General features: G+C 35.8%; 3 protein-coding genes across 3 annotated transcripts; 1 reads left to right on the forward strand and 2 right to left on the reverse strand.

The window, feature by feature from the left end:
• Window positions 1-1,023: 1,023 nt before the first annotated feature.
• LOC125190595 (uncharacterized) lies at window positions 1,024-2,248 on the reverse strand. Its single transcript, XM_048087966.2, has 4 exons — window positions 2,169-2,248; window positions 1,762-1,901; window positions 1,307-1,532; window positions 1,024-1,222 (listed from the first exon to the last, which is right to left on the reverse strand). The coding sequence occupies exons 1-4, from the start codon at window positions 2,233-2,235 to the stop codon at window positions 1,101-1,103; spliced, it is 555 nt and encodes a 184-aa protein (XP_047943923.2). The 5' UTR covers window positions 2,236-2,248; the 3' UTR covers window positions 1,024-1,100.
• Window positions 2,249-3,587: 1,339 nt separating this feature from the next.
• Window positions 3,588-6,665, reverse strand: LOC125217201 (acetate--CoA ligase CCL3). The gene is made up of 2 exons (XM_048118999.2): window positions 6,282-6,665; window positions 3,588-5,173 (listed from the first exon to the last, which is right to left on the reverse strand). Exons 1-2 carry the CDS (start codon window positions 6,609-6,611, stop codon window positions 3,686-3,688), a joined length of 1,818 nt encoding a protein of 605 aa, XP_047974956.2. The 5' UTR covers window positions 6,612-6,665; the 3' UTR covers window positions 3,588-3,685.
• Window positions 6,666-8,825: 2,160 nt separating this feature from the next.
• Window positions 8,826-10,499, forward strand: ATOEP16-2 (Mitochondrial import inner membrane translocase subunit Tim17/Tim22/Tim23 family protein). Its single transcript, XM_048106955.2, has 7 exons — window positions 8,826-9,023; window positions 9,097-9,148; window positions 9,225-9,296; window positions 9,899-9,927; window positions 9,997-10,030; window positions 10,115-10,182; window positions 10,263-10,499. Exons 1-7 carry the CDS (start codon window positions 8,895-8,897, stop codon window positions 10,404-10,406), a joined length of 528 nt encoding a protein of 175 aa, XP_047962912.2. The 5' UTR covers window positions 8,826-8,894; the 3' UTR covers window positions 10,407-10,499.
• Window positions 10,500-13,382: the final 2,883 nt, after the last annotated feature.

Raw genomic sequence — 13,382 nt, forward strand, 5'->3', positions numbered from 1 at the left:
AATAGGAAATGTATAACCAAAGTTGTTACTAACACATCCCTAGAATTTTATGAGTTTAGTCCTCCATCTATGTATAAACTACTTCCGATAGCCCTCCATCTATGTGGGATCGATCTTTACTCCTCTATACTAACTAGTAGAAGTGGGTTATGATTTTGAGAACGCTTGGATTGCATGTCCAACGACACGAGGCTAGATCTAGAGATTCACCTCGACAAACGCAGAGAGTCTACTTGATTAGACTGGGCTTTATCTCATATATTTATGAATACACGCGCAATAAGAGCGTCTTTCAATGTGCTTGCAAGATGTTCTTCCTATTGATTATCACTAATAATATACTTTTTTATGGAGTATTTTGTGTGAACATAGCTTCCCTTAAGAGTTGGCCTACAAACTTAGTTTTCACTCACTAAATTCTAGAGAACTAAGTTTTCCACTCTTTGAATAAGTTTTCCACTCTTTTAAAAAATTAATTGAAATGTCATAAGATTGATCGGCTAAATAAGATCTTTGTTTGTTGCAATTGGTTGACATCAATTAATGAAAATGACCCTGATTAAACCCCTAGCGAGAGCCAGCTTGAGGTTCAAAAGCCTAATTTCTTTGATTGAAATTTTGATTGAAATTTTGATGCCTACATGATAAATACCTTTGAAAGTTTTCTTTGGTCCTATAGTCACTAAAACTAAGGTGCTATCACATTATTTGATAGTTGTTGTGAGTTGCAGGAAAAAAGTCATAAGCTTGAATCATAAGGTGGTGTCATATATACGCTTGAGATACAAAATGAACTTTTTCTTAAGAACAAAGGCAGCCTTTCAAAGGGAAAATGCGAAAATGAAAAAATAATTGAGCTAAAGAAGAATAAAAAACAAATACATTTGCTTAAAAGATGAAACTGGCTTGAATTTCGTTATTAAAAAATCTTTAAGTTTGGGGTGAGCTGTGGAAAGTATACCGATAAGCGAGATGTGAAGAATGACCCCTTTTAAAATACAATAACATATCACACGTCATTTGAAAAAAAAAATCATTTTAACATTTTCAAATATAGTAGTATAATTTTCGACACACAACAACGTATATATAATAATTAGCTAGAATAATACACGCCATCCCAATATCATTAGCAATGCAGCATAGATGACGATATAGCTAGACATTAACTTGCTTGAAAAATCTTCATCAAATCTTATGTGCTCAGCCACGTCGAAATCACCTATCAGAAAAAAAAAATTTAATTACGATTGACGAAATCAAAATACTAACAAAAAAGGTTTAGTTAGGAAGATGATATATAGACCTCGTTTGGGGCCATAACCGCAAGCGGCGTTGATCGTTTCTCGCACATCATTAAGCGTAGCCTTGTTATGAAATCGAAAATGCTGGAAGATTTGTTGAATGCATTCGAGTACGAGGTTAGTCTCCTCCCGACAAGGCCCTTGGCAGTATTGGTCGGCGCATTCGCGTGGCACCTTCAACTCTCCCTTCTCACTCAATCTATATTCTTCATCGCACATACTATAGATCTGTCAAATGCCACGCCACACATGTTTCAGGGCTCGTAGGGTTAGGGTTATCATTAAAGTAATGCTCCATCCTTCTACAATATTAAGTCTTGACTCGACGCAAAAGTAGATAGAAAAAGTTAATGAAATGTGATTCTGCTTTTACTTTATTTAAAGTAAATGAGTTATTGGAATTGGGATACAATGAAGAAAGTGAAATAGTAAATATTTAAAAGAGAGGAGGACTTGCATTTCTTTCGTTAAAACATTCAAGGGCATTGATGAAAATGGAATCTTGGTCTTCTCCTTCACCTTCTTCAGCTCCTGCTTCTGCCACAAACTCGTCTGCTATGACTTCTGCGGCACCTAGATCACCACTGTGCGCCCGCCCTGTCCAAATAGATACTATATGAATTAATATTGGAAAAATTAAGATATACTCTCATTATCTCCTAAAAATAGAGATTTTTGAAATGATCATGCGAAATTGATAAAGTAAAGAAAAAAAAGTAAATTAATATCGTTAGTAAAGAGTGAGAAATATATTATTAATAGCGTAATAGTGCTTGGTGAAAAAGATTTTAAAATGAAAAGTAGAGTAATTTAGTGGATATACTAAATGATAAAATAGGATTATAGACGTATGAAATTTCATACGTAAGCCACAAGCGAAGAGGCAAATTGCAGCACAAACGAGGAGAATTGATTTCCTAATGAGTGCCATTGCTAGAGTTGGATATAATTATTTATCAAGATATGATTCGGACACAGCTATATATATAATATAAATACTGTATATGTTTCTATATTTAATAGGCATAATTTTATTATAATAATTAAATTATCCGCAAGTCTAAACTAACATTCCAAAAAGCAAGTGACAAATTTAAAGCAAACTTGCATTTCTTCTTCCACGTCAAAAAAATTGCTATCTTGCATTGGAAGAGTGTAGAATATGTTGCAAAATTTTATCTTTTGGCAAAAGGGTGAAAGTCATTGCTAATAGTTGTAAAATTATATCATCATTAGTTGGGCTACTGCCTCTCCATTTTATTACAAACTGCTATTGTGATGTGAGATGAAAATCAAACCTACCATATATTAAAACCTTCACTACAAGTTAGGCATACGCTGGAAAAGATTTCATGTAATTTTTTGTAATTAATTAAATTTTATATAAATCAGATCCAATTACATGTTTTCCTGTTTCCGTTAATTATTGATGACATTTTTATTCCTTGAGGTTTAAAAATTAAGTATAAATTAAAGCATTCAATGCAAGAAATAAAATCTTTCCCTTTTATTTTGCACAGAGACTATATAATCTCAGGCAGACAGGAAACGAAGCTAGTTCTCAAATTTTGATTTGTATTGTGTTATATATTAATCCTAGCAAATTATTTTAGCTCGTATTTTTTTTCATTCTGAAGTAGGCATATATGCATACTTACACGTTGATGAATGATGATACCTGTCCAATTGTCAATGAGTATGTCATATGTAGTTTTTTGAGGTGCTAAGTACATATATTTGGATGATAATGAATGATGATGTAAGTTTAGAATTATTTAATCCATCAAATAATTACTAGCAGACTAAATTGAATTCTTGTACTCCTCTATTTACTAATTTTGAAGAGATCAAGCTACGCTGTTGATAATATTTACAAAAAGTAGCCCTAGCTAGGGTACTTACGACTAATAATTTCAGCTAAACAATAAATAATGGGAACCTCAATAAGTAGAAAAATGCCTTTCCGAAGGAAGTTGCTGATGTGGTTTTCCAAGATTAGAAGAAATTAAAATAACACTTCCTTCATCCCTTAAATAGATATTTTAGAGACGGTATAGAATTAGATTTTAACTAAAAATTGGTAAGTACCCGAGAGATAGAAGTAAAGAATGCTTGAAGCATGGTTAATTAGTGGAAAATGAGATTCAATTTATATAAGAGAACAACTTACCAAAAATTAAAGATTGACTAATTTTGTGAAACGGGCCAAAATAGGAGGGAGTAAGTTTCCCATTATTCCCGTTTTAATTTTTGTGATCGCTTTTTAATGAAAGTGCTGAATAATAAAGGAAATACTATGAAATTTTTCAGAAAAAAAATTATTATCATAAACCATGGCTGACATTGCACACACACACACACAAGTGATAGCCTTACTCTATTCATAACTTGCTCTTTTTCACAGCTCCCAACTCCTTGGCCTTAGCCCTCAGCACATGTTTCTGTATCTTCCCTGTCGCAGTCTTCGGCAGTTCCCCGAACACCACCGATTTCGGGACCCAGTACGCCGGCATATTCGACCGGCTGAACTTCTCTATATCCTCAGCCAGTCTCTCCTGATCGGAACCGTCAACGCCCGGCTTCAATGCCACAAACGCGCACGGGGACTCCCCCCACTGCTCGTCTGCCCGGGCCACCACTGAGACTTCAAGAATCGCTTCGTGCTGGTACAGGACATTCTCCACCTCAACAGAGCTGATGTTTTCACCTCCAGATATGATTATATCCTTCGACCTGTCCTTGATTTCGATGTAGTTATCCGGATGCTTCACAGCAAGATCACCCGAATGATACCACCCGTTGGCAAACGCCTCCTCGTTCGCCTTCGGGTTCTTCAGATATCCCTTCATCACCACATTGCCCCTGAAAACGACTTCTCCTACCGTCTTCCCATCAGCAGGGACCGGCTGCGTTGTTTGCTTGTTGATCACGTCCAACGCCTCAAGGCCTACGTATCGGACCCCTTGCCTCGAGTTCATACGAGCTTGAGCTTCGGGAGGCAGAGAGTCCCACTCGGGCTTCCACGCACATATAGTGGAGGGGCCGTAGGTCTCCGAGAGGCCATAAGTGTGTGTGACTCTAAAGCCTCTTTGCTGCATTGCGGATAGAACAGAAGTGGGCGGAGCTGCACCGGCTGTCATCACCTTGACAACACGAGGCAGGGGAAGAACCGAGTCCTCTTTCGAGGCGTTAATAATTGCATTGAGAACAACAGGGGCAGCACAAAAATGAGTGACACCAAGATTGGCTATAGCAGCGTATACCGCCTTTGGAGTGACCTCTCGGAGGCAAACGCTGGTAGTGCAGATTGCCGCAAGGGTCCACGGGAAACACCAACCATTGCAATGGAACATAGGCAGAGTCCATAAGTAGACAGCTTCCTCACCAATGCCCCAAACAATACTGTTACTTAAGGCCATGAGATACGCCCCACGATGATGCAACACGACTCCCTTAGGGCTGGATGTCGTGCCAGAGGTATAACTAAGAGCGATGCTATGCCACTCATCTTGAGGCGGTCTCCAAGCAAAATCAGGGTCACCAGCGTCTAGAAAAGTTTCGTATTCAATTGCACCTCTTTGCATTGCGTGTTCGAGAGATTCTCTGTCACAGCTTGTATCAGCAATGACAATCAAAGTTGGGGGCTTGAATTTGTCCTTGCTTTTATCAGCCACAATTTTCAAAGCTTCCTCAACCAAAGAAAAGAACTCTTGATCTACCATTATTATATCAGAGTGTGAATGTCCCAACAGAAACGCAATAGCCTGTGCGTTTAGACGGATATTTATAGTATTCAGCACTGCTCCGGACATAGGAACTCCAAAATGAGCTTCGAACATGGCCGGAATATTTGGAGCAACCACGGCAACCTGAGCCATATTATCGAAACATGTCATAAACACTTAATCCTCTTTAATGAACATTCATTAACAAGTCCATTTTACACCTAATCCATTGACCAAACTTTATTTCAAGGTATGAGTAGCATAAAGACCATTAATCACAAAGTCATTTTAGTTGTTCATCAATTATACAAAAAGCTAGAAGCCAAACACTAATTGAATCGAATGGAGTATGAGCTATCAGCACAATTGACCATTCATCCTTCCAAATCCAAAAAGAAAGGTGCATATTATAAATCAAAATGGTGAAAGCTATATGCTTTTTGCAATAAATCTTGCTCGAGTACTAATCAAAGCTGCAGAATATAGCTATTCAAATCCAAAGCTAAACATATTCAATCTCAGCAAAAAGAAATAGAAAACATTCAAATCTAATCATACAACACGTCACAAATAACATACTCCCTCCGTTTCACAAGAATATAGCACTCTTTCCTTTTTAGTTTGTCCCACAAGAATATGCACTTTCTAAATTTGGAAACTATTTTCTGAGTTGGGCCTCATTCTCCACTAAGTTAATTACTAGTATTTCTTTCTAATTCTCTGTTACTTTATCAATTGTGCATTAGATCCCGTGTTCGACCAAAAGTGTATATTTTTGTGGGACGGAGAAAGTATCATCTGAAACACCAAACTCTGAATTCATATATATTGAAACACAATAACTTGTTCTTATACAAACAAGAATAATTCTTCAAATCCATCTACTTTACCACTATGAGGTTCCCCTACCGTTGATAGTTGTATTCTTTTCGGATTGGTCTATTGTAGCCGAGTCGTTTCTTTTTTTTTTTTCAAAAAGCAACATATTCCTTCTTACATAGTTTATTCTTTCTTATTTTATTCTTCTTTCCATCTCTTTATTTTTTTTTCCTTTTCTACTTTATTCTCCATTTACTTAACTAATTTTCAATACAATTTCTTAATTCTCGTGCGGTAAATAAACAGCTCTACTACAGAGGGAGCAATTAAATGTTTAAAATGATTCCTCACAATTGATTCCAAATTTTCAAAATAAATCAAGGAACAACACATAAAGCACGATCCAGCGAGCAATTAAATGAGGTAGACTGACCGTGCTACCGAAAGTGACGGAGCGGCTGAGGAGGGCGGAGGCGAGGCGGCGGCAGCGGTGGTACGTTTGGGCCCAAGTGAAGGTGACGGAGGTGTGGATCAAAGAATTACGTGTTGGGTGAAGGAGCGCGGCTCGCTCGAGGAAGCCGAGGGGAGTGAGGGCCGAGAAATTGGCTGGATTCTTGGGCAGATCATCGATGTCTCTGTGTGGATCACCCATGAAGACGCCGCTGTGTGAGCTCTGGAGGTGTGTTAGTGTGTGTATATTACGCTTGCATAGAGACTGGATCTTGTTCATTGCCGCTTCTACATGTAAACGTGTCACTTTCATTTCGCTGATGATGTACTAATGCCGTTCAATATTGGATTTCTACATTCTAAACTAAACAAATTTTCTCATTTTATTTTCTGCTCTTGTTAAATGATGGTCGCGAATGAAGCTGACTAGGCTAGTTGGTGCATGGTGCTCCGGATGCATGGGATTGTTAGTTATAACTGATTTTGGGGCATGACGACAGCTGGTATAAATGCTCGACTTTTCAGCACACACAACACACAAAACAAGGAGCTAGAAGAAGAGCCTTATACACTTTAGAGAAACGATCTTGAGATTAGATTATTTAGCTTGATTGATTTCTTTTCTTGTTCCATATTTTGTGATTCCAGATTCGGTGTGATCAATAAAAGTAGCTCGATCCTGTTTTCCTAGTAAGTCGAACCATGTAAATCATTATGTCATCTTCTTCATTTTCTATCCAAGTTTCTTGTTTGTTCTGTCATCGCCAAACACCAAGAAGTGGTACTCCCTCCGTCCCAAAGTATTAGACCAACTTTCCTTTTTGGGATGTCCCAACATATTAGACTCATTTCCTTTTTTAGCAAAAAACATCTATCTTATTTTATTCTCCACCTACTTTTTTCTCTCTTCTCTCCCCTACTTTTTCCCTCTCTCATACTTTACTCTCTCCACTTTAACTATTTAAATATCACTTACTTAAATCATGTGCCCAAAAGAAGTGAGTCTAATACTCCGGGACGGAGGGAGTATTAGTTTTATACTCCCTCCTATCCATAGAAATAGAACTATTAAGGTTGGCACGAGTTTTAATACGTAATTAGTAAAATAAGAGAAAAAGAGAAAATGTAGTTAAAATTGTGTAGTGGATTGTGGAATCCATAAATGATAAAGTAAAAGAGAAGGAGAAAAAATATGTCATAAATGGATATGGACTATTTCTATGAGACGGACAAAAAAGAAAATATCGTCTATTTCTATAGGACAGAGGGGGTACTAATAAAATGTAAGTGAGAATAAAGTAGTGGAATGTGGAGTCCATTACCAAAAGTAGTACTCCCTCTGTCTATTGAAGATAAACCATTTTCCTTTTTAGTTTGTCCCAACCAAGATGACTCATTACTAAAAATGAAAACACCTTTGTCTCTAGTTTATTCTCTCTCTCTTACTTGCATAAATTCTCGTGCCACCCAAGTAAAGGGTCATCTTTCTTAGGACGGAAGGAGTAAAATGTAAGTGTAACAAGTATTGCGAATCAAAAAGAAAACTAATGACATTTAACGGCAGACAAATTAAGTACTCCCACTGTCCCACAAAAGATGTCACATTTTCCTTTTTAGTTTGCCCACAAAAGATGTCACATTTCCTCTTTTGGAAAAAGTTCCTTCTCACATCAATTATAAAATTATATTTTCTCTCACCACTTAACATATAAAATAACATCTCCTAAAATCTCATGCTATTTTCCAAGTGTGACATCTTCTCTGGAACGGAGGGAGTATTATTACTTATATCACAAATTAATTGAACATAACTTGAGTTTTATTTCAACAAGTGTCATACTTGTGCAAGACTATAATCTCTCTCCTACTAACTCACTTTATTCATATTTTATTTTAACATTTGTGTCAAGTTAATTGAGAACAGATCTTGGACGGAGGGAGTAATAACATTCTTGTTATTTTCACCATAACTCTCTTTTATATATACATATTGATTTTATTAAAATCACATGACATTTTTGTTATTTTCATCAAAACTCCCTTTTCATATACCTCCGCCCATAAAAATTGTTTTTTTTCTCCTTTTAAGTTCGTCTCATAAAAATAGTCATGTTTTATTTTCGGTAAATTATTTTCTTTTATGAGGTGAATTCCATTCATCATTAACAATATTCTAATCATTTTTTTTCTATACCACTTATTTAAGATTGCGCATTAAAATTTTGGTCATTCTTAAAATTTTTATTTTTATAGGCTCGATAGAGTAAAATATCAAATATTTTAAAAATTAGCAAGTGAAAAGCTAAATTTAAAATTGAGTTTGTTGTTATAATTTCAGAAATAGAATAAGAATGCATGGGTTAAACAGACATAGATAAGAATAAGTAATGGTAGTAAAGTGAATGGCCGCCACGTTAGCACCTAGAATGAGAAAAATCGCCACGCAGTTAGCACCTCATCTGACGCGTTTACCATTCAGAGTGACATGTGTCCCTCTTCTACCTAATTTAATTAATTACCGATTCCCAGGCTGAGTTTATCAAGAGCCAAGGAAGGAAATTGGTTTGATTTGTTTTGAGTAAAGAAGAGAAAAAGAATGTCGGGAAGCAATTTGGAGACGAGATCTATGATTGATGAGCTGAGAAGCTTCGACAGCGGCGGTTTCTTCGATCTCGGCCACCCTCTCCTTAACCGCATGGCTGAAAGCTTCGTCAGAGCTGCTGGGGTACTTTTCTTAATTTCTTGAGTTTTATTTCTCGAGTTTTATTTGATTTGTGTGTGTGATTGATCGTGGGCAGATTGGAGCGATTCAAGCAGTAGCGCGGGAAGCATATTTTACAGCAGTGGAAAGTGGGTTGATGATTTTGATTCTGTTTTCAATTGGGAAGCGTTTTGTATGATTTGGTGTTTTTATTTCGAAAATCAGGTGGCGGTGGAGATGCGAGCGGGAGCATCCCTCCAGAGACGGGGAAGCATCATAGGTTCCCGAATCTTAGAGGTATATATAGAAATGAAATGTGTCAACCATAGTGGGACGACAAAAAGAGAGTAGTACTCCCTCCCTTCGTCTACACTCGGCATAGATTTTAAGAAATTATTTGATTTTTTTTAATAAAAGTGAAGGAAAAAATTAGTGAAATGTGAGTCTCATTTCAAGTATTAATTTTATTATGGATTGTGAGTGGAAAAAAGTTGATGGAATGGGAGGTCTAACAATCCTCCATAAGTGAAAAAGTAAATAATTCTTTAAATTGTGGATATAACCTAAAATGATACTACCTCCGTCCACTAAAATTTGTCTCATTTTTTCATTTCCGTCCGTCCTCCGAAATTTGTCCCATTTCATTTTAACAATTTTTGGTAGTGAACCTCATATTCCATCAACTCATTCATATTCACATTTTATTATGAAACTAATATATAAAAGTAGGACTCATAATCCACTAATTTTTTCAACTCACTTTTCATTAAAACCCATGCCGAAAGTGGGACAAATTTTGGTGGACGGAGGTAGTAAATGATTTTTTAAATAGTGGACAGAAGGAGTATAATTTTCCATTTACCAGTATATGCATCTAATATCTATATATATATGGGCAGGTGCGGGTGGAAACTCTGTTGAAGCATTGGTAAGTAAGGCCTAATTAAATTGGTGATCAATAAGTGGTAGGTTATGATGTTTGCATTTGGAAATGCAGGTTATGAGTACTGGAAAGGAATCGGTACAATGGGGTAATTTAATTGAGCTTGATCTATTATTCTATACTCTCAATTAGATTATTACCCAATAATTCACATTATTTTGTTTGATCACAGGTTTAGCAGCAGGAGCCTACTCAGGTCTTACTTATGGGTTGAAAGAGGCTAGAGGAGTTCATGATTGGGTAATTAATTAATCTCAATCTCACAGTCGCAGCAATAAACGGTGTTTAGTTTGATGGGAATGAGTTTAATTATGTTGCAGAAAAACAGTGCCCTCGCGGGAGCAATCACCGGTGCGGCTTTGGCCATGACATGCGAGGATCACTCCCACGAGCAGGTCGTGCAGTATGCTATAACCGGAGCTGCCATATCGGCCGCAGCCAATATTCTCACCGGCATATTCTAGTTTATTTAACACTTTAAGACTAATCTCAATAATAGATAGCTTCAGTATTGTATGGATCATCGACTTTATATCATGATGATTATCTGTTGCTAATGTGTCTCTTGCAAATTATCAGCAATAACGAGAATCACTGTTAATAAAACTAAAAACTGCCATTCATTTAAAGATCGCTTTTTCACCAAAGCTTAAACGAGTCTTAAGATGGAAAATTCAGTTTTTTTTTATGCTACCTGGAGACACTCGACAACATTCAAGCGCAAGCTTAGATTAGCCTAGCATGTTGTTGACTCCCTTCCTTAAGAGGTAGCTCATTTGTCCAGAGATTTGATATTTTGCATAGAATGATAACTATGTACTACATACAATAATGTAACTACATATACCATTCTGTTGTAACTTAGAACACTAAATTCCCTGAATATTAGGCCTGCTTAAAATATGTATCCCACTTTTCTTCTGTAATAGAGCCAATCCTAAAATTCACCCTATAATTCGCTTTAACATATTTCTCCCTTCTTTCTTTATTTTTTGTGTTATTAAATAAACAAAAATAGTAAAATAATAAAAATTTAAAAACACTAAATAAAACATATGAATGATATTAAATACCAAAAAAATGAATCATAAGAAACAAACCAAAAAAAGGTATAAACAAGCTTAACGGGTACTAGCCTGAATCTCTTCGACCATATTCTTTCGGAAATGACTATAAGCGTGTTCTTCGACCATATTCTTTTGGAAATGACTATAAGCGTGTTCCTTTTTTGTAGTATGTACACGAAGAACCTCATGGAATTGGGGCGGTATTGATTTTGGGGCTCCTAGGCTACACCAATGCTAGGTCAAGCAACCTCCTCGTCCCAATCGGTGATTCATTCATCACCTTCATCCTGATCCTCGACTATTATGTTGTGCGTGGTGATGCAATGAATCCCCGAATTTTAATGAAAATATAAATAATTTATAAAATAAAAATATAAGTAATAGAAATAATCGTTAAAATTTGCAGAGGAGAAGTCCACGAAAAATTTGTTTCGAGTATATATTAAGAAAATCTTAATCTAATTATTTCAATTATGCTTATAATCATTAATTATTAATTTTATAAAAAATTTATTGCCATTTTAAAATTATGTATATAATATTTTTTAGTAATTTGTATTAGTAAATTTTTTAGTATTATAATTTAGTATTTAAATTAATTTTAATATTTAAAATCTTGGTAATTTTTAAAACATATGAAAATAAAGTTGTTAGAAATCACTAGGAATAATTTTCTGATACAGACTTAACAAAGAGAACTCAACCCAAAAGACTAGCTTGTTAGGAGAGAGAGTCCATTTAGTCGATATATCTCACACCAGTTGTTCTGACAATCGATGTGGGAATTGAGTCCTTAAGATTCGACCTTCCTTTAAGGGCCAACGTCTTCGTTGGTCACGACGGATTCTTTGTGCCACCACTCCGAGTTCTCGTTGGTCACCGCCAAGTCAGTATCACCTATGCCATTTCCTACTCCATCTCCTACTACATACACACAATCATGAGTGATGGACCCCACCATCACTTATCATGTTTGTGTGTGTAGTAGGAGATGGAGTAGGAAATGACATAGGTGATCTCAAGTGGTCACGGCAGATTCTTTGCACAACCACGTCTACGTGGGTCATCACTCCGAGTCGGTCCCAAGCGTACTCGTTGGTCATGGCGAGTTCGTTGCCCGGTCACCACTCCGAGCCCTTTGGGCTCTCAATGAAAACACTAATTGTTACAGACTAAACAAGAGAACTCAGCCCAAAAGACTAGCATGTTAGGAGAAAGAGCTCATTTAGTCTATATACACTACACCAGCTGTTGTCACAACCGATGTGAGAATTGAGTCCGTAGCATTTTCCTAGCCAACTTTATTTTCCCGTAAACAAACTTGACAAAAGTGAAACTGGAGGTCTCATGTTCTTCTATCTCATTTCCTTCCATTTTGTGAAATAGCAGACGTTCTTACTTATTGTTTCTGGCACTGTTCTATTTGTATGTGTTTCATTCGTCTGTGAAAAATATGGACTATTTCCTTTTTAGTTCATCTCACAAAAGTATGAACTTTCTAATTTTGAAAACTTCGTTCCTCTAATGAGGTGAGATCCATTCTCAATTAACAATACTTTAAAAACTTTTTTTCTTTTTTTCTCTCTCTTACTTTTTTAATTATTCATTAAATCTCGTGCCAAATCAATGTTCATACTCTTTGGGGACGGAGTGAGTGTGTTTTATATCATGAAACCCACAGCCATCCCAAAACGCACGAACAAGTGTTATGATAAATTTTCTACAAGTTTGGAGTAAAATTGATTTCATAAAAAAATCATTACAAGACATTTATATTTGTTTTCAATCATTTTTTTTTAATATCGAATATAAATATTTGTGATTTTATAAAATATACCATTCATCCCAAATTATTGTGCCGTGCATATTTCAATTTCAACTGTCCCAAGTCACTTGAGTCATTTTCTTTCATGTCTAAAATAATATAATCTCATTTATTTTATTCTCTTTTCTATTTTATTTTATCTTATATCTCCTACTTTATTCTCTCTTTTATGGATTACTATTATTCTTTTTAATCCACTAAACATAACTTTTTTAATTCATGTGTTGTAAAATAACGTGGGACGGAGGAGTACTCCTTAATAATCACTTATTCGGTCATTACTTGTTATTAGTTTCATTTTTAATTCGTCTGTCAATACTTATCACCCCTATAGTTGAGTCATTTTTCCATTTTGGACATTCCATCATAGTAGAGTCATTTTCCTATTTAGCAAAAAATTAACACATTTTCCCTCTCTTACTTTATTCCAACTTACTTTATTCTTTCTACTTTTCTCTATTTCCTACTTTATTATCTATTCACTTAATATATTTAATATCTCTTTCTTAATCTTCGTGCTGAAAAGAATGACTCTACACCGCTGAACG

This window comes from Salvia hispanica, chromosome 2 (genome assembly GCF_029641045.1).
Source record: "Salvia hispanica isolate PSC_SH4W2 chromosome 2, Shi_PSC_v1, whole genome shotgun sequence".
NCBI lineage: Eukaryota > Viridiplantae > Streptophyta > Magnoliopsida > Lamiales > Lamiaceae > Salvia > Salvia hispanica.

What these genes read in the sequence shown, in the direction of transcription:
- ATOEP16-2 (XM_048106955.2), top strand. Translation starts at nt 8,895, where the DNA reads ATGTCGGGAAGCAATTTGGAGACGAGATCTATGATTGATGAGCTGAGA. An exon ending in TAGGTTCCCGAATCTTAGAG is followed by an intron (nt 9,297 to 9,898) that starts GTATATATAGAA and finishes ATATATGGGCAG; the next exon opens with GTGCGGGTGGAAACTCTGTT. An exon ending in AAAGGAATCGGTACAATGGG is followed by an intron (nt 10,031 to 10,114) that starts GTAATTTAATTG and finishes GTTTGATCACAG; the next exon opens with GTTTAGCAGCAGGAGCCTAC.
- LOC125190595 (XM_048087966.2), bottom strand. Translation starts at nt 2,235, where the DNA reads ATGGCACTCATTAGGAAATCAATTCTCCTCGTTTGTGCTGCAATTTGC. An exon ending in CCTCTTCGCTTGTGGCTTAC is followed by an intron (nt 1,902 to 2,168) that starts GTATGAAATTTC and finishes CTATTTGGACAG; the next exon opens with GGCGGGCGCACAGTGGTGAT. An exon ending in CGGTTATGGCCCCAAACGAG is followed by an intron (nt 1,223 to 1,306) that starts GTCTATATATCA and finishes TTTTTCTGATAG; the next exon opens with GTGATTTCGACGTGGCTGAG.
- LOC125217201 (XM_048118999.2), bottom strand. Translation starts at nt 6,611, where the DNA reads ATGAAAGTGACACGTTTACATGTAGAAGCGGCAATGAACAAGATCCAG. An exon ending in CCGTCACTTTCGGTAGCACG is followed by an intron (nt 5,174 to 6,281) that starts GTCAGTCTACCT and finishes AATATGGCTCAG; the next exon opens with GTTGCCGTGGTTGCTCCAAA.